The sequence below is a fragment of the Anser cygnoides genome, chromosome 18, assembly GCF_040182565.1.
Source record: "Anser cygnoides isolate HZ-2024a breed goose chromosome 18, Taihu_goose_T2T_genome, whole genome shotgun sequence".
In the NCBI taxonomy this organism is placed as follows: Eukaryota; Metazoa; Chordata; class Aves; order Anseriformes; family Anatidae; genus Anser; species Anser cygnoides.
The window spans coordinates 7,870,100-7,894,091 of record NC_089890.1 but is presented as its reverse complement, the minus strand read 5'-3'; the positions used below and the strand labels follow the sequence as shown (position 1 = coordinate 7,894,091).

Here is a 23,992-nt window from a genome sequence, read left to right as displayed (position 1 = left end):
AAGCACCTCTGGGGTCCTGTCTTAGAGGGTATTTATCCTAAAAGACCTCTGGGGTCCTGTCCTATGGGCTATTTAGCCCAAAGCCCCTCCTGGTGCCCGTTACGGGGTTCAGCTGGGGGGGGGGCAGCCCTTACTTGCGGGGGTCCCTCTTGTCTTGGAGGGCACTGAGCCCCAGCCCCCCCGGGGCACTTACACCCCCGTGGGGCCCAACTCCTCCCCAGGGGGTCCTCAGGGGGGGGTCCCCAAAACCCCCCTTTGGTCTCCTACGGGCGCTTCCCTCCCGATGCTCTGGGGGCTATCCCGGGGGGGGGGGGGTTCCCTTTCCCCGGGGGGGGGGGGGGGGCTCCGGGCGGAGCCGGGCCGGGGGCGGGCCGGGGGGCCGGGCGGGGCGGCGCTGCCCCTCCCGGTGCGGCGGGGCCGGCGGCGGCAGCGCAGCGGGGCCGGGGCCGCTCACAGCGGCGGAGCGGGGCCATGAAGGTGAAGAAGAGCGGCGGGGCCGGGACCGGGGCCGGGACCGGGGCCGGGGCGGGGCGGCGGCGGCGGCGGCGGCGCGCACCGAGGAGGAGCTGGGCCGCAAGGCGCTCATCGGGCCCGACGACGTGCTGGGGCTGCAGCGGGTCACCAGCGGTACGGGGGGGGGGGGCACCGGGGGGATTGGGGGGGATTGGGGGGATTGGGGGGATGGGGGGGGGAAACCGGGGTGCGCGGGGAGGCGGTGGCCCTAATAAAGGGGGGAGAAGGGGGTGGGGGATGCGGCACCGGCAGGGCTGGGGATGCTCCCCCCCCCCCCCCCCGTTGCCCACCAGGGGTGCTCAGGTCAGGCAGCAGCCCCCCTGCAGCCCCCTGCCCCGTAGGGATGCTCGTATTGGGGAGCAGCCCCCCTTGAAGCCCCCTACCCTCCAGGGATGCTCAGGTCAGGGAGCAGCCCCCCCGCCCTGTAGGGATGCTCATGTTGGGGAGCAGCTCCCCTGCCCCCCAGGGATGCTCAGGTCGGGGAGCAGCCCCCCCCGCAGCCCCACTGCCCCATAGGGATGCTTGGATCAGGGAGCAGCCCCCCTGCAAGCTTCCTACCCCACAGGGATGCTCAGGCTGGGGATGCAGCCCCCCTGCATCTCCCCCCTGCCCTGCTCAGGTCGGGGAGCAGCCCCCCTGCAGCCCTCCTGGGGATGTTCAGCTTAGGGAGCAGCCCCCCACTGTTGGGGCTGGGAGGTCAGGGCTGAGATGCTCCCCGTCATCCCCCTCCTGCTGCTGTACCCCTTCGTGCGGGGCTGGGCCAAGCTGAACCCCCAGCCCGTGCCCCCTGCAGCGGTGTGGGGGCCGCGGATCCAGCGAGGATGGGGGCTCCTTTGCCGCAGACCCATCCTGCAGCCTTCCCCAGTGGTTTCCCCTTCTCTGGTCCTCAGAGCATCCTGGGGGAGCCTGCAGGTGGAGGGTTTGTTGTGCTTGGCTGCACAGCTCGGCTGGGACCAGGTGGTCGCTCGCGTTGGATCTGCTGGGATTGCAACACCGCGGGTCGGGAGAAGGCTTGCGCTTCAGGCCAGCCCGGCCGTAGCTCTGCCAGACTGTCCTACTGCCCCCCAGGCCCTATTGCATCTCCTGGCTCGCCTCTCTGGGTTGTCTCCCTGCGGGCAGCGTGCTGAGCAAAAGGGGAAGAGGAGAGGGGAGTTGGGGGTGACCTGGGTGGCCGGCCGTGCTCCCTTTTGCCTTGGAGCCCTCTGTGATGTGGCGTCGGAGCAGGGTTCGTGTCGCAGGTTAGTGCTGCGCTGCGTGACAAGCCCTGGAGAGAAAGGATGTGGTCGTGCATGCAGGCAGCCCCGCGGGCCTGCGTGGTGAGCAGCACGGCGGGGTGAGCGGCAGGAAGGGTGGGAGGAAAGCCCTGCGGGGGCTCAGCGCTGTCCCCGGGGAAGGGCTCAGGGAGGCTCCTGGGAAGAGGGGCTGCTGATCTGGGGGGGTCCTTGGGTCCAGCTGAGATGCTCTGGTGGGCTGCAGCGGCGTGATTCGGGCCCAGAAATCCTGCTGCCTGTAGCAGAGGGAGCCGTGCAGCAGGCAGTGAAGCGTGCTGCCAGCGTTCTCGGAGGAGCAGCGGTTGGATGGTGAAGCCAGCGACGGCTGCGTTAAGTGCTTCATGTGCCTGCTTTACGGTAGCCTGCGTGCCCCTGCGTTCGGTGGTGTTGTCTGGAGGGGCTGCAGACGCACGTCCAAACCTTGCCCTGGCTCCCAGGGCGTGCAGACCTCACGTGGCGTCACCGTGGCCAGCGTGGGGCGCTGGTTTCCTGCCTCTTCCAGCCTCAGGAGCACAGGAAGGACAGAGGAAACGCGTGGAAATGCCTCGCTGCCCTCCTGTTAGGAGGCTTGCTGGTGTGAGGGTAACGCAGGGGGTGCAGATGGGTCCTGAAATACAAGGACCAGGCACCACAACGAGCCCTGGCTAATGCCTTCCCAGGGGAGTGCTTGCCTGTCCTGCTGGGCACGTGGCAGCTGTCAGATGCTCTCCGTACCTGAAGTCCTCAGTGCACATTTAGGGATGCAGGTGTACAACACATCCATGTCGAGTGGATCTCATTGCCTGTCGATACTTTGCAGCACCCCTCCTCAAGGTGTTTCCCACCTGGTGGCTTTAACGCAGCGAGCAAAGGCACAACAAGTATTTTTATAGTCCTTAACACGTAACGCTTATTTGGGGCATTCTGTGGCCTTTACTCGTTTCCACGGGTCACAGCAAGCTCGTAAAAAAGACTGGAATTTTTGGCAACGTGAACCCATTCCAGGCTTGTGCTCCAAGCAGAGGGTGCTGCAGGGAGGAGGAAGGACCAGGCTGTGGGAGAGAAGTTCATGGCTACCCCAGCCTGTCCCTTGTGAAGTTGGGGCAGAAATGATGTTTTTGGTGCATTTCTGCGATCCCAAAGTACACGTGTGCAGGGCTGTGGCCAAGTTCACACTTTAGTGTACAGTTAAAGGCCTCTTGAAATCCCCCTGCCAGGTCCCTGTATATTTTTATCCCTGCCTGCCTCTGACAGGCAAACTTTTCTCCCCATTTGCCATGGGTTAGCCCCTCACAGAAACCATACAGGACAGGATGTACCCACACCAAAGATGCGTGCTGGACCTGTCTGGGGTGTGTGTCTGTCCTCGCTGAGTGTCCAGCACGGGAGGAGGAGAAGGATCGTGTAGCAGGGGATGCTGAAATGATTTTACTTCCTGAGAGCCTCCTTCTAGCTCTTCATTCTCATCTCCCTCTCTTCCTCTTCAACTTTTGGCTTAAGCACTGCCATAAACCCAGATTCAACTCCTTCCTCATTCTTTCTGCTTGCAGCTCGGCCTATGCAGCCTCGGTGCCTGGGGTTAGGACAATATTTAGGGTGTGCCTTGTGCCTGGCTTGAATTTGAAAGGAGGATATGAACTGGGGGATATGGGGAATGCTCCTCAGACCAGGAGAAAGACCAGCAACTAGTCTCTCCTCTCTGAGTTTTAATATGTGGAGAATAAGTGAAGCTTGTAAGGAGTATCTGGTATCCTGACCTTGGTCATGTACGTCTTTTAAAGGGTATTAATAGCAGTGAAAGGCTTTGAGGTGCATTAAGGGGACCATCAGAGAATGGTGAATGGAGAGGTACATGGTTAAAATTTCTCTTTTTCTTTCTTGTTCTTTTCTTTTCTTTTTTTAATCTTTTTTTCTTCAGCCCTCTTCTTAATTAATTCCTTTCCTTTGAAAACCTCAGTGCTTGCGCCACCAAGTAATCCAGACTCGTGGCCATGGTCACCTGCATTTCAGCAGTCCTGGTTCTGACGCCCAAAGTCACGGTGCCCCGGCCAGTTTGAAGTTGAAGCAGAAGTCGGTGGTGGGATGAGAATTGCAACAGTGACGTCCTGGTACCCTGGGCATCCCTGGAAGTTCCAGATGGGGTGGGTGTGTGATCCAGTTAGGAGAGGGACCACACAGGGTGGCTGGCGGTGGTAGCAGGGCACTGTGCTTCCTCCAGGAGGCCCCTTCCAGCCCTGTGCATTTGGGGCACGCTGATCCTGCAGGAGCTCTTTTGGAGGCAGGGTTTGCTGTCCTGTGCTTGCTCTGCCTGCTGTGGAGCTCCTCGATACGCTCCTTTCTGGTATGCTGGGGAGATCTGCTTGCCCCTCCGTCCCAGAAGAGTGGGGTCTCTGAACCCAATTTGCTGCTTGTGGTTGCCACATGCTCGCCAGTCAGGGTGCAGGCAGGCTGCTAGCCGTGCTCTGGTATTTGGGTGGGGGGAAAGTCCTTGCTTCTGCACCAGGAAGCACAGCTGGGCTTTCCCTTTCTGATAGGTGCAGCTGACGAGTGACTAAATGTTAAATGTCTTGGGCTGGGACGCAGGAGAAGCAGGATGTGGCTCTGTGGCAAAGTGCACTCGCTGCTAAACCAGAGAAACCCCTTCTGTAACTAGCCAGAAAAGCCAGCTGGGCTCTGCTCTTAATGTGTTCCTAATAAGCTTAAAGGGGGAGTTGTGCAAACTGTCCTGCATATGCTGTGTCCTTTCAATGTTAAACTCTCCAGCAGTTCCAGATCACTTCTGGGCACTAGAAAGCCTGACGGATCTGGGGTGCTGCCGCAGACTATCTGGGTCTTTTGGTTGGACTGGATCTGGTGCCACTCCAGCTAGATTAGGTGTCGGGCAAACAAACCATTTCCTTTGCAATTAGCAGGATTTGTTACTTGCTCATACAACTGTGCTTGCAAAGAGGAAAACCTTGTGACGTGATTAACTTGGGATTAGCAAAAGGAGCAGGGCAGAGCTCACTTCAAATTGCGATTAATTACCGCAGCAGCCAGAGGGTCAGAGGAGCCCGCTTGCAGTTATTGGGATGTCGGTGTCTGCGAATGCCACGTTCTGCTTTGTGGGGCCAGCTGAGAAGCTGGGGTCTGGCGTCCCTTGTCCCTGGCGTCCCTTGTCCCTGGCGTCCCTTGTCCCTGGCGTCCCATGTCCCTGGTGTCTTTGACCACGCTGAATCTCGCAGCTTTGCTGGGTCACGCCGTGCTACTCCCACATTAGCTGCAGGGCAAAGCTAATTCCAGCAGAGCTTTAATTTCTTTCTCTGTCTTTGGGGTTGGAGCCGTTGGTGGTCAGCAGGAAGATGATATTACTGCCTTTGCAATACCAGCCCCTTTTGCCAGCATGTGATAGCACCAGCTGTCAGATACGTAACAAAAGGCAAGAGGTTGCCCTGTGTATAATAGTCTCAGGCACCCGTACAGTTTGCCTCTAATAATATAAAGCTGATCTTATAAGCTTTATATTTTAAGCTTTACTCTAAGGCTTATTTTATTTTAGAAAACCGAAGGGTTAAATAATTGATTACATACTCGGAAACAATTACAAAACAAAACCTAAGTAAAAGGAACACACACTTAATCATTTCTGAAACTAATCTCTTCCTTGAGCTGTCATTTAGGATTTCTCTGAGACTTCTCTCAGCAGCTTTAGCTAAAGGCCAGCTTGGCAGAGGGCTGCCTGAATGGGCAGGGCAGACCCTTGGTGGGCGACTTTCCTACCCGATTTGCTGTAGCGTTAACAGGAAGCTGATGTGTGCAAATCAACCTTCAAAGCCGCTCCTGGACTATGACTTTCCTTTCCTTCCCCGATTAATTGAGGAAATTTGTTGTACGAGGAGCTGTGATTAGCTGGGGGTGTTTGTGAGGAGGTTCATGAATCACCGTTCTGACTTGTCCGGGGCTGCGATGTGTAAAAGTGTTTTGATACGCTGATTTCTCATAGCAGAGCGGCATCCCAGGGCTATGTCGAGCTGCTGTCACCGTGGCTTCTTTCCCAGGCAACACAACATACGTCGAGAACCTTTTCAAGGCTTTGTGACAACTCACATCCTAAAGTGTTGTGTAGATGAAGGGTTCTGTTAGCAGTCTCGCGCTACAATATGGCCTGCTACATTTCCAAGGGGAGCACACATGGCATGTGTGTAGCGCAGGGTGCCGAGCTGGCAGCCGAGTGGGTTTCTCCTTCTGCCAGTGTTGCTGGTTGGGGCCATCCCTGGTGGAAATGGCAAAGATAACTAAATAAACAGATAAAGGGAAAGCTGTGGTGTGGGCTGGGGGAGTCAGCCTGGGGCTCTGTGCAGGGCCTGGTTGCTTTGGCTTAGCCCTGTGTAGGACCAACGCGAGCTGATTTTGTTAATGTTCTCCGCTTGTTGATGTTCTCTGCATTGTTTCAGACTTTGTGTGTGGTCAGCATAAACGAGGGGGCAAGAAGCAATGTCTGGAGGCCTTAGGGATGAGGAAAAGGGCAGCTCCTACCTTCCTTAACAAGGCCTGGAGAGCTGTGGTCAAATTAATTGTGAGAGGGTGAGGTTTGGAGAGCCCTAGCAACAAATAAAAGGGGAAAAAAGCAGGCTGCCGTAAAAAAGCAGAGCCTGGGAGGCCTATCGAGCAGTGCTGCAGGACTCGGTGTGTCGTTTGGGAAGGCACGCTGCCGTGTGGGTGCACCTGATGGGTAACGAGGACCGTCACAAACTCCCCGGCTCAGACCCCGCTTGGATGCACTCCATGCTTAATGCACAAATGTGTCACTGCAGAAAAGCTCCTGTGGGAATCCTCCTAGTACAAGAGCTTCTTTCTCCGGGGCATTCACAGCAGGCTAATTACTGAGCTAGGCAGGAGGGCTTCAGGTGCCTCCCTCCCCGATTACCCCCGGCCTTTGCTCGTCCAAAAGCCGTGACTTTAGAAACGGAGTGGGGAGATCGCTCTCCCCTCGTGGCCTGTCCTCTCAGCAGCTTCCCCAGAGCAGCAGGGTGCTGAAGGCAGCTCCCCTGGGGAGCAAAGGGTCCGATCTCAGTGCTAAATGTGCAGCGGGGTGATGAGCTCCGTGGCCAGGCGGTCGTGGGGAGCTCTGCCGTGCTCCGGTGCCACGCGCTGCTTCAGGATCTTGGCTTGCTTGTCTGCCGTCCTCTTTACAGGACTTGAAATGCTGAGGCAAAGGGCAGGGGAGATGGTTTAGTGTTTTTGTTAATTGAACTCTGGTTGTCTGAGCAGACATATCAGTTCTGGCTGAAACTTGCCCTGCCTTCCCCTTGAGGTCTCGTACTCAGTCCTGCGTCAACGCTCTGCGTCTTGACTGGGTTTGTGCTATTTTTGCTCGCTTCCTCCTGAGGCTCTCCAATCTGATAATCTCCTAATCTCCAGCTCCTAGCAACTCATCTGCAGTTGTCTTTGCTTTATACCTGGCTTACATCTTGGGAGCAGTCTTCAAAATAGCTTCTGACCTTGTTGCCTAATGCATGTTAAGAAACAGGCCTGCGTGGCAACAGGAGCCTTCTCATCCCCTCAATTCTTGTTATTGCCTGCGCTGGGGAGAGGTGTTCCTATTACAAGTCGCTGCCATTGCATCTATTTCTTGTACGACATCTTCCTGATTTGCATTCTTCACTACCAGAGTTTGAGTTCTTCCTTACCCCTGCTACACTCCGCTCACCTCTCTGGGCGATTAAAGCTTAAAATAGGAGCTGCCCAATCTGAGCTTGGATGCTCTGATGAGCAGCACAGAAATATCTCTGATGTCTGTTGGAGAGGACACGTGCTTTCCCCTGGTTGCAGAGAAGAGACCTTGAAAGGAGCATGACAAGCAGTGCTAACCCTCTCACTCCCGTGATCTTCTCCTCTTCAGAAAATGTGCCTGGGTGAGGTGGTTGCAAAGGACACCTGAAGTTTTAGCACTGACTTTTAGCTTTCTCTGATGAGGATTAAACACCTAATCTCTTCCACGGGATAACTGAAGTAACAGGGAGAGGGCAGGAGGAGAAAGTGCCTTCATTAGCTTTCCTCTTCTGGGGATAGGCATTGTATGATTTCTCACCTTTGTGTTCTTTTGTAACATCGGCTTGTTAAAATGTACGTCTGGAAATAAGAATGAGGGTTCACACTGTACCACCGCTCGCAAAAGAACAGGCAGTACCTGCTGCTATTGTCTAGGCTGTGTTGTTGGTTTTCTTTTGCAATCTTAGTTGTTCTTGGGAGGGGAGGAAGGTTTCCCGGGTCAGAACTGGCTCTTCGCTGGGTTAGGACAGTGGAGGTACCACCTCAGAACTGTAAACAGGGAACGAGCATCCACGGAGTCTCATAACAAAATTAGAGATCTCTTGATGAATGCCATGCTACAGATTTTTGTTTGCTTGGTTGTTTTTTTAAAGCACTTATTTTATACAAACGGAATAGGAGAATTCATACAGAAATCCATTGTGTCTGGCTCAGGAAGTCCACCACCTCTGCTGCTTCCTGAGACTGCCGCAGTGTTGCTAGTTGTGCTTCCAGCCTCTTCAAAACCATGGTAGGTCTTAAGATAGAAAATGTCTGTAAGAGTAGGGACTTGCAGATTTTGGGGCATGATACAGAGATTATGGGGAAAAAAAAGCCAAAGAGACATGAGCAGGAATAGTGATGAGTGAGAAGTAAATGCTGGTATACTAGGCTTGGCCAATTTGCAAGAGTTTGCTGTGTGCTTTAAGCACAAGTTGGTGAGCTTCTTCCAGGAGGATTTTGGATTTGGAGGTCTGGGATATAGCAATTCTCTGTGCTTTAGGAAGGAGTAGGAAATGCTCCTCTTTTGTGATTTGTTTTTGCACTATTTACTATGGGTATGCCTCAGAACAAAAGACAATCTGCTGGGTTTTCTAAGATGATGCTGATGCGTCCATTCCTTCATTCCCTGTTCAGAGGGTGCTTTCCATCCGTGGTGCATCAGCTGAGTACTGAGGGCTTGTGCAGGGAGACACCGTGATTATTTGGTTCCTGACGGGGAAACGACACAGCTTGCTTTGGGGGAAGCAGAAGAAACAAGAAAATATTCTGTCCTGAGCGACCAAAACTACCTTTCTTGTGATGATCCACTTCATTTAATGGAGGTTTGAGCAGCCTTATGTCTCACTGAAGCAGACGTGGATGCTGCCTCCATTCCCCAAATTGTGCTTACTGGGACTTAGGATAATGAAAGCAGATGATGCATTTAAGTGCGTCATGGAAGTGTGGGCAACTGGGCCCTGCAGTAATTTAAAAATAAGTGTGTGTGAGATGAGATTAGCAAATTTGACAGTGCTCAGCTAAGCAGAAGTTTCTGCCAATTCCAAGCACAACCCTCCCGATAAGACCTACCAGTGTGCCACGGGCTTCTACTATGTTTGGGAAGAACGTGGCTACAGATTTTTTTTTAAATACAGACTAAGAGGAATATACACTTTTTTTTATTTTATTTTAAAAAAAAAAGCACTGGATTGCGGTGCTTTCCATCTATGGTAGCTAATCCTCCCAAACATCACCCGGTTAGATACTGGCATGATGATTAAAATAAATCAAGGGTTTCAAATACTTTCCGTGCAAAAAGAGTTGGGGGGAAAAAAAATAGCGCAGGGGTGCCAACGTCAGGAGCAGGAGCCCGATGGGGATTCTGCTTGGGGTTTATTCCTCTTCCGGGGGCTCGGCTTCGCTCTCCTCTCCTGCGGATGAGTCGGGGCCAGTTGCTGTAGCAACACTGCTGCCAAGGAGGGGGATAAAGCTGTTGCCATGGTTCTGGATGGGAAGGAATCCTGCAGAAGGAAAACACTTAATAATTAACTTGCAGACAAGCGCAGCTTCAGGCTTGCCTTCGTGCTCTAGGGAAGGTGTCCCGGGCTCCCAGGCGACCGCGGGCCCATGTCCTACAGCCCCTTGCCTTGGTGGAGAGCAGCTGGCCGAGCGTGGCCGTGGGCCGTGGGAGGTGAAGTCGGGGCTGCAGGGAGCTGGGCCCGCTTGGGCAGCTGCTTGGAGGTGGGAAGGTGTAGGATGGGCTAAGAATTTGGGCTCGCTGTTGTCTTAGATCCTAAAATTACCGTGTAACCGCATGACATCTGCATGAGGACCGCTCAACTTTAGGGCTTAGGGCAAGGGGTTGATATACATTTCTGGCCCCTCGCCCTGGGTAGAGTTAAAAGAAGGACAGAAAAGACAACGTTATGCACTTTGTAGGCTATTTCATCTAAGAGTAGGCGTTTGTTTTCTTGTGGCAGTGAAAAGATTGAGCTTTTATCTTATTCTCCCTGCTAGCGCAGGTACCGGTGTTAGATTTAATTTGTGCCATGTTGACAGGAAAAGGGAATCCTCCCTGCCAAATGCCAGAGATGCTTCAAGCACAGTTCTATCTTAAAGCCCGTTTCCTTTGAGCATTCACCATCTGGTGGTGATGGTGGAGAGTAGTAAAATCGTCCGGAGAGTAGGTTTAATACTTGTGTTCATCGTCCCAGTGAGTGCTCAGACAGTCCTCCAAGTTAAGAAGATTTGCAAAGAATAAAAGGCTTCCAGGAAGGTAAAGGTGCTAGATGTGCAATTCACGCTGAGCCGCGGCTAGGAGCAATCTTTCGTAATGCTGACTGTGGCTGCCTTTGTCTTTCACTGCAGAGGGGCCTGATTTCTTTAATTACAGATTCCAGCATGAGAGCTTGTTGTCTGGTAGCTGCAGCGTGTGGCATTTGGGATGTTCTTTCGCTGCAGCAGAGCAAGCTTTTATTTGCTCCTTATCTATAGGATGTGAACCATAACCCCAAGCCATGATGTAGGTACCTGATTCGTTGCGCTTGTGCTTACGTAGGAGTTGTAATAGACAGGTGTGATCTCTACAGAGTGACTTGGGTTTGTATATTCAATGAATAAGCCCCAGGTGGATGAATATATTTAGAAATAGGAAAAGCAAACAGAAGTAAGTCGTTAACTCAGACTAACAACTGGCATTAGTATCTTAGAATTAGAATGTTAAAGTATTACCTCTGCCTTAAAACTTCTAAAGCAAGTCTTCTAGAACATGCAGATGCATTGTCATTCAACAGCCCTCTTGGCTTTTATACGCACATTTGTTTAGATTTGCCAGGACAAATTATTGGAGCTGCTTTCAATCTGTGCTTATCAGCAATGTGAAAAGCAATCAGGAGGCACCAGAACTCTTTCCACAGAGTGGAGACTGATATCCAGGCCAGAAGGCTGCTTCAAGGCACGGCAGGGCTGATGCTAGGAACGATGACTTTCTACCAAAGACAACGATGCTGGTGGAAGCAGGGAAAGGGGCTGGTCCCAGACCAGTTCCTAGTACTGGGAAAGGCTTCAACGCCATTTCCAGTGCTGAGGAAAAAGTCCTCGCATGGGACAAGCATGGGTGGAGAGAAGAGGCTGTGCTTTGTCTGCAGAGGGCTGGAGATAGCAGAGATGGCACAAGGCAGGAGGACAATTCCTGTTCCAGCTAAGTGCAGTCGGCTTAGTGCCCACAAAGCTGCTTAGCGCTTGCATTTTGCCAGAGGGCAGCTTTTAAAAGAGGCAAAGCCTCTTACACTGAGAAGGCAAGGATTTGGTGGAGGTGCTGACTATTCTCAATACCCTGAGGAGAAATGGAACCAGGGGATGCTGGCACAAAGTTGGAAAAAAGCGATGACCTTTCAGCAATGGGGCAGAGAGGCCTTTTTCCCGTTCTGTCCAAGCAGGGCAGTGTGAGCATTCAGGACTGTCTTTGTAGACATCAAGCCTTCACTTTAATTTGCTTTCCTGTGCAGATTATTTGTGCACTCCAGAGGAAAATGTTTACAAGATAGACTTCACCAGGTTCAAAATCCGGGACATGGAATCTGGCACAGTGTTGTTTGAAATCACCAAACCAGCAGCATCAGGTGAGTGCACACACAAAATACTGTTTTCATGAACACAAACAAATGCTCATGCCTGCTTCCTTTTGCCATGCCCTTTACTCAATGTGTGTCCCAAAAATAGGAGACGCTTTAACCTACAAGAGGGTTTGAGTCCCAGCTTGCAGCAGAAATCCTATTCAGGTATTCCTTTGTACTAATAGTGAACAGAAGTCATTGCTACTGTATTCTTGTGATTGCCATCTGTGGTGAGAAAGGACAGATGGATATTGTAAATAGAAGCAAAGAAGGAGGAGGTCAGCACGTGTTAGTTTGCTGGCTGTTCATCAGCTAGAGTCCTCCTGTACATAGCTTAGCTGTTAGCCTAATGGCTTTCGGTCAGGAGTCTTGAAAAGGGTATTTCCAAAAGGGACAAACTTTATGTCAGATGTGCAAACTGAAAATTAGACAAACTGAAAATTTGCCTCCTGCTCTCCCCTCTGTTAATTTGTTAGGTGTTACTTGTAAGCATCAAAGTGTTACTGTTACCAGTGATAAAGCAAAACACCAATGCAACTGTTCTTTTCGTGACCACACATTGTTTTATACCTTCCTCATTTCCCTGCATGTGAGAGGGAGTTTTCTGTAGCTTAGAGATATCAAACCAGGTATGCTAAGGTGAAATGGCTTGTTCAGAGTCACACTGCAATCCTGAGTCAGAGGTAGGAGCAGTAAGTAAGTCCCTGCAGAAGATGTGTATTGAACCAAAGGGGTGTCTTGCAAACACTCCCTCTGAGTAACCAGCAGTGGACGGCTTAGAGAGGATAGGAAGATGGTAAGCACATCGTCCGGCATTCTCAGAATAGTTTCCTGGCCTATATTAATGTATGATTGCAGGAGTTCCTTTGGAGCAGATGATGTCATCATATTTAATAGCCTTCAGTTTTTTTATTTTTATTTTTTTGAATCTATGCAGCAATTTCTTGAACCAATTTAGCATCTACAGTGACCTATGGCAAGGAATCTCCCTGCGTAACCACATGCTATGGCTAAAACTGTCTACTTTTGCTTTGAATCTATTACATGCTAGCTTCATTAAGTGTCCTATAATTATTTCACTAGAAGAGACAGTGAGCAGCTAAGTTTTAAAGCTCCCAATTTATATACTCTTTCAAAAACCAGAGTTTCACCTCCCTTTCAATGTCAGTGAGTGAAACCCAAGAGGAACTTAAGTTAAGAGAGTTTGGTTTGTTTGTTGCTTATCTTCTTCTCTCTTTTTTTTTTAATTAATTAATTATTTTTTTAAAGGAAATACCTTTAAGGAAATTGTCTTGATAACAATTTAAAGTTTATTCTTTACAAAGTTGCCCCCCCCATACCATACTGACTCTGAAATGCTTGTGTGAATCTCATTGTGACTGTTATTTTATGAACTTGGATAATAAGTCCGTTAAAGAATTGAGTGTAATGAGATCACTTAAGTGGCTATTATTAACAACAAGGAAAATAAGAATTAGAACCTCTAATGCATAGGACATAGTCTTTTAGTTTGGTGAGGAACCCTGAAGCTTTGATCTGTGAACCTTTTTGCTCATAATGCATGTTTTCTTAGTTAAAATAAACAACCATTTACTGCTTGTGCAGACCCTGTAAAAATAGCTCTTTGTTGATTCAGTGTTCTGCCAGAAAGGAGCTTTAGGTAAGTTTTGTCCAGAAGAATTGATTTCTGGCACTGCCGAACCAAAGGAAATGGTGCGGTCTGGGGTACATAAGGAGAGCAAAACTGCCACTGGAGCTGAGATCAGTGCTTATTGAGGAATAAATCACCTAACGAGGAATATACCGCCTATTTTTCACAGTGGTAATATTAGAAAGAATGTTCTCCCAGCGCAGTCTGTGTGTTGTGCTCTGCGTGAATATAGGCATAAATTTGCAAACCCCGTCAGTGAGCAGGAGAGCCTGGGAAAGGCGCCTCCGATGCAGAATGTCCCCCAGGTTTTTCACTGTGCTTCATCGTATCACGCAGGCTCCAAAAAGACACGGAGAGGTTCTCGGTGTGGAGGAGAGGAAAGTTAATGTGGTATTTTCACTGGATTTCTGTTTCTCAGACGACAGTGATGGAGCTTTGCTTTGCGCTTTTCCAGAACGTGAACACAATGACAAGAAGGACATTGACCCAAATGCAGGCCGGTTTGTACGCTATCAGTTTACCCCAGCTTTTCTTAGACTTCGGCAAGTGGGAGCCACGTAAGTAATTACTCCTGTCCTACTTTTTCTAGTACAGAGAACAACTGGAATCTTATAAAAAGTGGCCGTTGCTTGTTGATCCTTCAGGAAGCTGAGTTAATAGGGATCTTTTGTTATTATGGTCTCCAAACATATTTCATGTGTGCTTTGCTTTCTCCATTCCTTCAGCTGGTTTATATACCTCAGGAATAGGCACGGGGTTGAGGAGATTAATGCTAAAAGAGGCAATATGATGGACAGACTATCTAGATGTTCCAACCCATTTGCACCAGAATAATTTTTGACATGTCTAGTAGTACGCATGCATCCACCGATAAACCACACCAAAATGTGACACCTAAAGGATCTTTCTGTAAGGCACCGGGCCAAAGTTATGGCTCCTGTAATACAGGTGAAAGGCTGTATCATTTCTTTAGTAAAAGTTAGGAGTAATTTATCTGTAGTTGTATAGTGTGCATGGGGAGATGCAAGTTTTGGTTGTATTTCCTTTTCTGGCCCCCCAAAGTAGTAGTGGGGGGGTTCTTTGTCTTTACTGGAGATTTTAGGAGGATATGGGTCATTATACGGCAGGTTCTTTTGTTATCTTTGTTTTTCTTTACATTCACTTAAGTTTAAATTAGATCTAGTTAAGAGCTTTATGCCCATTGCTATTATGGCATTAAGTCCATAATACTATAATTGAGCATCAGTTACAGTTTCCAGTACGAACCTACTTTTTCAGGTATTTAAAATCACATTGGATTGCAGTTTGATAGATCCCATCAGCAGCAAATGTGTATTTCACAAGAGTTGATGTACCATAGCTTTGCTTAAAAAAAAGTATTTCCACGAGCTAAGTTAAAATTCAGAATTTGGTTATGATAAAAAAAAATTACAATTTGCTGACAGAGTGTTTATAGCAAAGTTGCACATAACCACTTCCTCCTAATTTTAAAGAAGTACACCGTTTAGATTTTGTCTTGGAAGAAAAAATAAAATTTCGTACCATTTAGCACCTTTTTGACCGCTATTCTGTTAAAATGGTAAATACACAACTTTTGATTTGTGCTAAACTGCTAACAATGTATTCCTGGTTTAGTCATAATTAGTGTATCATATATAATTAATACTACCTTTCTCTCAGGGGTCATGCTTCCTAGTAAGATAAACTTGAATTTGGAGCTGATTGAAACTTCTTCCCTTTTACTATTTAAAAAGCAGAAAAGGATGAAAGACAATTTATCAGTATATCTGTTTTGTTTTTTTTTTAATGCCTATCAGAAGAATTAAAATAACTTAATAGCAATGTAACTTGAATGCAATGCAATAAGGAACTTCTAGTGAGTGATCTAGTGAAGTACCCAGTATATTCAGAGGGATCTCTTCTTCACTGAGGATGATTTTAGGATTGTAAAATTTTCTTGTTTCCTTTCTTTTTATTTATTTCTTAGTAAAAAGAATTAAGATAGCATTATAAATCATGGCTTATACTCTGTGTTTTGTCATTGTGAACTTTTTAAGAAAAGGAGGAAAAGATCCTTTGATTAGTACCAGTGCTTTTTAGTTTGGGCTTTTCTTAAAAGAGCTCTATTCTATATTTCAGGAATGGTTGAAACTCTCGCTTAAGAAAGAAAGCTCATTTCACTCTTATCCTTCTTTTTTCAGGGTGGAATTCACAGTAGGGGACAAACCCATCAATAACTTTCGCATGATTGAGAGGCACTACTTCCGGGATCAGTTGCTTAAGAGTTTTGATTTTGAATTTGGGTTCTGCATTCCCAGCAGTAAAAATACTTGTGAGCACATCTATGAATTCCCACAGCTCTCTGAGGATCTCAGTAAGCTCTTTTCAATTACTGTGAGGTTAATCTCAGGTGTTTTGAAGAAGCACTTTCTTACAGTCTATAAAATGTGGCTATGACAGAATACTTCCAAGTACCCCCCAGACAAAGATTTTCTTATATATATATTTTTTAAATTTTTAAATTTATTTTTTTTCTCCCCTTCATAGAAGGGAAGCTTCAGTTTCTGGGATAATTGTATTTGTATAAAAAATAACTGAAAAACTAGGACTAAAAAGATGTCCAGTAAACAGGTAACTTAAGTGTTGTGTTCTATTTTAATATTTGATGTGCTACATTGATTGAGAAGTTTTATATTTAGTATGAACATAACTTTTATTTTCTCTCCTCTCTCCCAAGACAAACAGGCATGAATGCTAAATCTGAGTGACCTTATATTCTTTATAACCCCGATAATGTATGTCAGTACTCATCTTACAGTCTGTGGAAAATGCAGTGGTATACTGCTGTCTCACCACAAGAAATTTCTTTTGAACTGTTTTGAGGATAGGTAGAACACTTATACTTTGTATGGTGCCTTAACATGTTTGGATTGTGTTTGAGTTCCTTAGAACTTTAAACAAAGGGTTTGGTTAGGTTTTTTTTGTTTTTATTTATTTATTTTTTACTTGAGTGTTTGCTGCTATCTGAGTAATGCTATTAAACATAACTGAGACGCAGTCTCCAAGAAACCCAGTGCAGACTATTTGCCTCAGTGTAACACAATTAATTTTCTTTTTCCCTGCAGTTCGAGAGATGATCCTTCATCCATATGAGACACAGTCGGACAGTTTCTACTTCGTAGATAACAAGCTGGTGATGCACAACAAGGCGGATTATTCGTACAGTGGAGGACCTTGAGCGCAGGATGGGCAGCCAACCTTTGCTGGCCTTCGCTTTCCTTTTGAAGCCGTCAGGGACACCAACACCTTCAGTTCAGTTGCCTACAACGTCAACTGGACAAGAATCCACAAACCAAGGACTCTGCCACAGTAGGAGTTTCATGACTAAATTTGCCAGTCTAATCTCTTTCGATCTTTGAAGCAGGCCCAGTTCTTCAGAACCCTAAGCAGTTCTACAATGCTAAATGATCTTTGGATACCACTTCCCTAAGTTCTTTAGGTGTCTGCTTTGAAAATGGCCTTGTGGGACCTGGGAGATTTTGCCCTAATTGTGTGGATTTGTGTTCTTGCCCTCAAGCATTTTTAGGACGTGATTGCTTTCTCAAAGAATGCAATCTGAGAAACCACGTGAGTGGATGGATGCAAATGCAGAGTTTTGTTTATTTCTTTCTCTTTGTGAATGTTTCAAAAGCATGGTCAATGTAACTTGTACATCCAGTCGAAAACCTTACAAAATCAAGTTTCGTCCTTAGATTATTTCTCTAAATAAGCATCTCATCCTTTTGTTTTGTTCTTTCTGTTTTTTTTTTTTTTTTTTTTTTTTAATCTTGGAAATAATGAAACTTGCAGTGAAGACCAGTAGTTCAATGACAGCTGTTTTTAATCAGGTACTGTCCGTTTGCATTTCAGATGAAAGCAAAATAATGTTGAGTGTATACAAACCCTCATAAGCATTCTCCATTAATTTCATTTTTTGCAAACTGAATCTAGAATAATCTGAAAAAAATGAAGGATTTTAGTTGTGCTTTAACACTTTTACATAGCTAACATTCATCCTATTCATGCTATATGTTATACATGCCTGTTTTCTTTCATCTCTGCTCATACTAAAACAAGGGCTTCAGCAATGCTTGCTAGAGCAACACTTTTATTTGTCTAGGGCAGTCAGAAGGTGTGGACTATCCAATTTTTCATTTGTGTCTGAAGAATGTTGTAAGGGTGTTTTTCCCTTTGTTAAAAATGTTTTGCATTGGATATTAATACAAGCGAAACAGTAAGTCTAACAATGTAGCCTTAAAGCTACAGCAAAAATATAGCAAAAGCTCTATCTTCAGACTCCATAAGAAGTCTAAGAACAATCTTGCACAAGTTTCTCAGGCTGTACTTCTTAGAAAGATATTAGTGCAGTGAAGTAGGAACATCAAAAGAGTAAACTAGTGCATGCAAAACAAAACCTGAGAGGGCTGTGTGGGGTAAAAAGCTTCCATCCTTTATTTTTGCCTAAGTAGCCTGTTGTCATGAAACCCTTACTCTAAAGATGAGTTCAGTGATACCTAAAAAGGAAAAAAAAAAAAGGCAGTTGCAGATTGTAGATATTTCTATAAATACTTGATGTCTCCATGTCTATTTCTGTGAGTTTAAGTGGAATGTTGTATGTTAGCCTCAGATATGTGTGACTGTAATAATTTTTATAAAATAGCATTTCCAGTTGTGATTAACATCTTTCTAGTCACAGTCCAAGTCAAACAGGAGAACTACAAATGGTTTCAAATGTAGCCATCTGTCTAAGAACGGGGAGATTTTGTACTATTATTGGAGTTGTGATCACTATCAAATGTGTTAGCATTTGTATCTGTTTTGGCTTTCTTTAATTCTGAAGGAGGATTCAATTTTCTTAAGAAATACAATGAGTTTAGATTACAGTACAAGTTTTTTTTTTTTTTTTTTTTTTTAAGATCGAAAGTATGTCGAGTTCACTGATTTTACACGGTATCTTGCAGTAATTATTATCACAATGAGACTTGTATTTATTGCTATTTTTTGTCTCTAATGTATAAAACCATAAAATTTACCCTACAGCTGACTTACCAGTTTGAGGATTGCAAAGAATTTCCTTATTATTTGTATTAGGCTATGAGCTACTGATCACCAAGTTTTATAGCACAATAATTACAAAAGGTGAAAATAGTTTCAAAAGTCTAGGTCCTACCCACCTTTTTTTTCCATTAAGGCTATTAAACTGCCTTTATATTCAATGATGCTTTGCAAATCTGAATATTGATTAATTTTGTTCCAACTCTTGAATGAGCATATGTACTGACTTGAAGACAGATTGAGTGTTTCTGAGTGGCGCCTCCTATACAGGTTTTTGTTTGTTTGTTTGTTTTTATCTTTAAACTCTTACCTGCTGTTCGTAACAATCACTTCTGTGCGTAAGGCTTTTAAGAGACTTTTAGCAATGGTGCTTGGCCAGAATTACCAGTCTTACATTTCCAACAGCTATATCATGTCAGTATATTTCTGTGAGAGCAGTTGTTGTACTTTGGTGTAGACTCTTGTCAGTCTTGGGTTATCATACTCAGTATCCTCTCTGTATATGAATATTGTAGCAAATCATTGTTTGCTGCACTGAAATAGTCATGTTCTGCTCATTTTTTTTATGCTACCTCCTTTAAAGACTTTAGAATTCAAATACAAAGGTAATTTGATAAAAATGTTACTGAAATCAACTAAAACATGCCCCTATGAAAAAAGACCCTAAAGAAATTTACCTTGTTCCCAGCAGTACACGATGTTGTTGAATGGACTTTCTCACATTCTGTGTTTTACAGTAGGTTTGAGGTTAAACAGAAAGTGGGCGAACTATCCGCTACTGATCTCCATCCTGAATTCTGTTCTGATAATACAGATTCCATGAGTTGTAATTTCAGGCTAATAGAAAATTTAATGTGAATCATATAGGAGATATTTTACGAAGTGAATTTACTGTCTTCTATTATTAGGAATACTTTAAAACAGGAAAAAGCTAGGCATTTCCAGTAAAATTAATTTCAATCTGCTTTAACTTTTCAGGTTGAGGAATTTTACTTTTTTTTTTCCTTTTTTTTTTTTTAGGAGTCCCCACAATTTCCTACAAAAAAGTTTCTATTCTTAAGCCAAGGCAAATAAGAAAACTTTCTGTGGGAAGTGTAATGAAGGTGTTTTTTGCTTCTCACTGCAACAGATATCAATGTTATCGCTTAGTTTCACTTGGAAACATGTTTGCATTTTTTTCAAGGTCATCTACATTCAAAATATTTACAAACATGAGGGAATCACTGACCAGGGGAGAGGTTCCATTCCTTTTCTACCTATTTATGCAGCAGTGTAACATATAGTGTCAACTCAGGACATTACATTTTTGCACATAAATAACGCTACAATAATGTTTCTTTGAAAACTTTTGCAGTACAGATGCTGTTCTAACGCTGCGTCTGTCCTTGTTTTGCATTAAATCTATGTGCAAAATTTAATGTTAAAGACCATGCATTGTAAGGCACTGAACAATTTCAATTTTCATTCATCTGAAAGCGAGCTGGTTGCTCTCAGACAAATTGTAAAATGAAACCATGTTTTTCCCCTTAAATTGGCAGCTGATTCATATTAAAAACCAGTTCAAAGTCAAATCTCAACAAAATCTTAACAGCATGGTTCAGAGAAGAATGTATTAATCTTCCTGGCTAGTTACTATTTTTTATTTTAATATTAATCATTATTGGGTTTACTTTGGAAGCTCACCTACACGATCACTAAATATTGTCTTTTGAAAAAAACATTTTTTGTATTTTTTTCTCTGTTCTCATTTTTAAAAATATTTTAATTAGCACTATCGGTCTGTTCCAATGAACCAGTATGGAAAATTGGGATCTGGCTTTCTGAAAGCAAAAGAAAACATCAAAATGCTAACCAAGATTATCTGCTAGTAATAACTAGTTGTTTTCTATCATAAGATGTTGATTGTATGTATACTTTACATAATGAATTAATCTTGGAAAAAGAAGTAGGTGCTAATATTAATTTTTATTTATTTTTTTAAACAAGGAAATTATAGCTCAACACATTCTGTCACTTTCTCAGTCTTAAATCCTTTACATTTCAGGTTTTGTAAAGAAAAGTAACAGTAAAATATTTGTGGTTAACTGCCACGCTGAGTGGTCTTACAATGCACAAACTTTAGGGGCAGAAATAGAACAATTTATTTTCAAGATTAAGACACCAAGTATAAGTATGGTTTAAATTTTTGAAGTTTTGTTCTCATTACAGTGACAAAAGCCAGAATTGTTACTGTGAATATATCCTTTGTATTGGTGACATTTATGAAATAACTGACTAATCCACTCTCCCTGACTCAGAGAGATTTCTTTTTCTTAAAGTCTCCTTTATTTCTCTTTCTGTAGAGTCTCTTTAGTTTTGAAAACAATGTGTTTACCAAAAAATGAAAGAGCAACTAGAACTGTATGCATTGTACAAATGTTAATGAGACAGGTTTACATGCATTCAATCTAGTGGTGAAAGATATTTTTTGGAAAAAAAATGAGGGAGAGGGACAAGGACAGGAAAAATGTTAATTTCAGCTGATTGAACCCACGAGCTTTAAGGCCATGATAAGTGTAAACATTTTTTCTTTTGAGTTTTGAAATAGCTGGTAGCTTTTGTTAGCAGTTCTTTTAAATAAGCCTAGCACAAGCTCTGTTTATACAAAAGCACTGTTTATACAAAGGTTTCAATACCAATCAGATATTAAATCTCACTGACAGTTCATATCATTTTTTAAACACGGAAAAATATTTGGACAGTGTGATACTCCAGGCCTCAAGTGCAGCTCAATTATTTTCTAAATCACAGGACAGTCTGAGTAAGCGGGTGAAATTGTGTGTTTGTGTCTGTTCACAGGACATAGTTAACTGCCTCCCTAGAATCACTGTGTTAATGCCTACTGTGATGTCTGCTTGTACCTTAATGCTACACTGAGAAAACCTGTTTGAATGTGACATTGACTTTTTTGCATAGAATCAGAATTGTCTGTATTAAAGTGTATTTATAAAAAAATATATTTTTTGTGGAAGGAGAGTAGGATTCTAGTTAATATACCATTGGGAAAATGTTAGAAACATTTTTACCAAGTTCATTTATAATTCTTTGTATCTTGTTAGTTACCTGATCTGTTTCCTATAAGAACATCCACTGTGGCCAGTTTAGTGGCAATGCAATGCACTGTCATGCAGAGAATCTGGTTTTCAGAAAACTGGGAGTCTTTTGTTTCCTTTTGGGACAGTAAGAAACTGAGTAGGTTGCCAGGAGAAAAAGGAACCTTGGCACCAATTCCACTTCTGTGGCTTTGGCTTCAGTAACTAGTCTGTTTGACTTGTTTGCAGATAGATAAGCAGGGAGAACAAAGATTGAGAATTCAGGGTGAGAAAATTAGATGCTACAATTCAGTCTTCCTGTAGGAGGAGAGAACTAAAACTACACAAGGACTGAATAAGGAGTACACTTGCTTATAATTATTTAACATTGGCAGCTTAGGCATAAATGTGCAGACTAGGGAATATGCTTAACTTTTTCCATTACCTCGGAAAAATGGTTAAAAACATGTCACCTTCATTAGCAAGTGTTTCTTCTCCTGTAACAAATTGCAAAATGTAAAAAATAAATAAATAAAACAAAACAAAAACTAAATAAATTATTGATCCTAGAAATGGGGGTTCTTGTCTATTTTATTTAACATTACATATTTATTTTAGTGCATTAAAAACATTTAAATATTTTTTATGTCTTCCCTCCATATTTTAACTCCAATTTTGTGCAAATTTATGTAACTAGATTCAACTTCTGTGATCGCAAACTAAACAATGCACGTGTAAAAACTCTTCAGTGGTTTGCATAGTTACATAAGTAAAACAATTAAAATGTTTGAAATGGGATTCAGCGTTCTGATTGGTGAGAGTATCTTGGGGCATAATTAAAATAAATTATTCTCAAAGTACGTTAAAAAAACTTAGGAGTTCCACAGATCACAGTTTTGCACGAGGTTATGCTTTTTAAAAATCTGCCAGCTGCACTGTGGAGAATTGATTTTTGAAATTAATGTGGCACCTGCAATTCTCGTCTCTGCCATACCGAGTAAAACCACAACATCTGCTCAAACTGAAACAAATTGTATTGGGATAATTCAATCTTGATTTTTTTTGATGTTTTAGTCCTGTTTTTCTCAGCATGCCCGGGAATACCTCTGTATTTTTCTGTGAAGCAAAACAGCTTACCTACTGCTAGAGGAAAAAAAGTATAATGTTTTTGTTTGAAAGTGTCTGCTGTGATTTTGATTTGTTAGAATTACAGAGGACACCTTAATAACACAGTATCCAGCAGAACAATCATTTTGTACTGGAACTTGCAGAAGAAATTTATTAAGAGAAGGCTTTCACTTTTGGACTATTACTTGGAGCTGCATGAAATACCTGCACTGAATTCTGCAATTGGGTGATGACCTGAGCACAGGTTTGTAACATGACTATAGTTCAGCTATCATCTGAAATCTGCGATGAAGACATAATCAAAAGTTTGACATCAGTTCTCTTACAGACTCTTCTAAATCAAATGATAGTTTCTGGTTTTGCCCGTACAGGCTCTCTGTGTTTAGACACTCTCTCCTGATTAAGCGTATTCTTGGAATTACCTGAACAACAGGAAGCATAAGGTCTGTTTTCTTAGAATTCTTGAAATGGGTAGATGCTGATTTCACCGAATACCTAAACAGCAGAGATAGCAAAATCAGTCCTAATAACTCTGAAGGCAGGTTAAACAGTCTCTGATGCTTTAGTATAATTTCCTGAACTGTTTAAAAAACTTCTGAGGCTGAAGAGAGCCATCAAAAAAATCAAGAAAAAGTTTCCCAGTGTTAAATGTCTACAGAAATAAATGTCTTAGTGTTCCTTAGAAAGCATTAACAATGCTTTTTCATCTTTTTTTTCTTAGGTAGTATGTGTGTCTCATATTTTACGACTAAGTATGCCTAATTATTCCAGAGATGTTCTGTACCTCTCCTCAGATTTTTATTTCTTATGGTATTTGTCAGCTGCTTAGCTGTTGTGGCACATCTTACATGTTCACACCATGGTGCTAATTCTTTTGTCATTATTCAAGGACATTCATCTTCCAGTGACCTGCATTCCCTTAACATTTCTTAACGGTAATAAGCATACTTCTCACTGATTTACTGTTCCAAGTTTTCCAACATTTACCTTTAAGAAAAAAAAAATTAAAGAAAATTTTACAAAGGTCTACCATTGCATGCTAGGATAAACCAAAGGTATTTATTCTACCTATTTAAGTCCAAAAAAAGGAGTAATTGCTTTACAGAGATTTTTTTTTCCTTAACCGGTGCTGTACAAGAACTTAAAACAGGAGGTGAAATCATACTGGGTAATATATTTTAATTAGAGCTACAAAGAGAATTTAGGTAAAGTGCAGTTGCAGTTGGATGATTCCCAGACATTATTCTGAAAACTGACATAGGACCTTAAATAACAAAGGCCTGGTTTATTTAATAATAATTTAATTATTCTAGTAGAGGGAGTAAACAATGTTAATGAAGCTTGCATATGAAAGTAATTTGTAGAAAGAAATAAAAACAGGCAGGGAATTTATAACAG

At 44.0% G+C, this 23,992-nt stretch overlaps 1 protein-coding gene across 1 annotated transcript; it reads left to right on the top strand.

Moving 5' to 3' along the window:
* The first annotated feature begins 471 nt into the window (after positions 1 to 471).
* UNC119 (unc-119 lipid binding chaperone) lies at positions 472 to 22,039 on the top strand. Its single transcript, XM_066979878.1, is given in 6 exon segments — positions 472 to 537; positions 540 to 627; positions 11,543 to 11,656; positions 13,756 to 13,858; positions 15,503 to 15,675; positions 16,427 to 22,039. Coding segments are annotated over 6 exon segments (657 nt in total). The 3' UTR covers positions 16,540 to 22,039.
* The last annotated feature ends 1,953 nt before the right edge of the window (positions 22,040 to 23,992 follow it).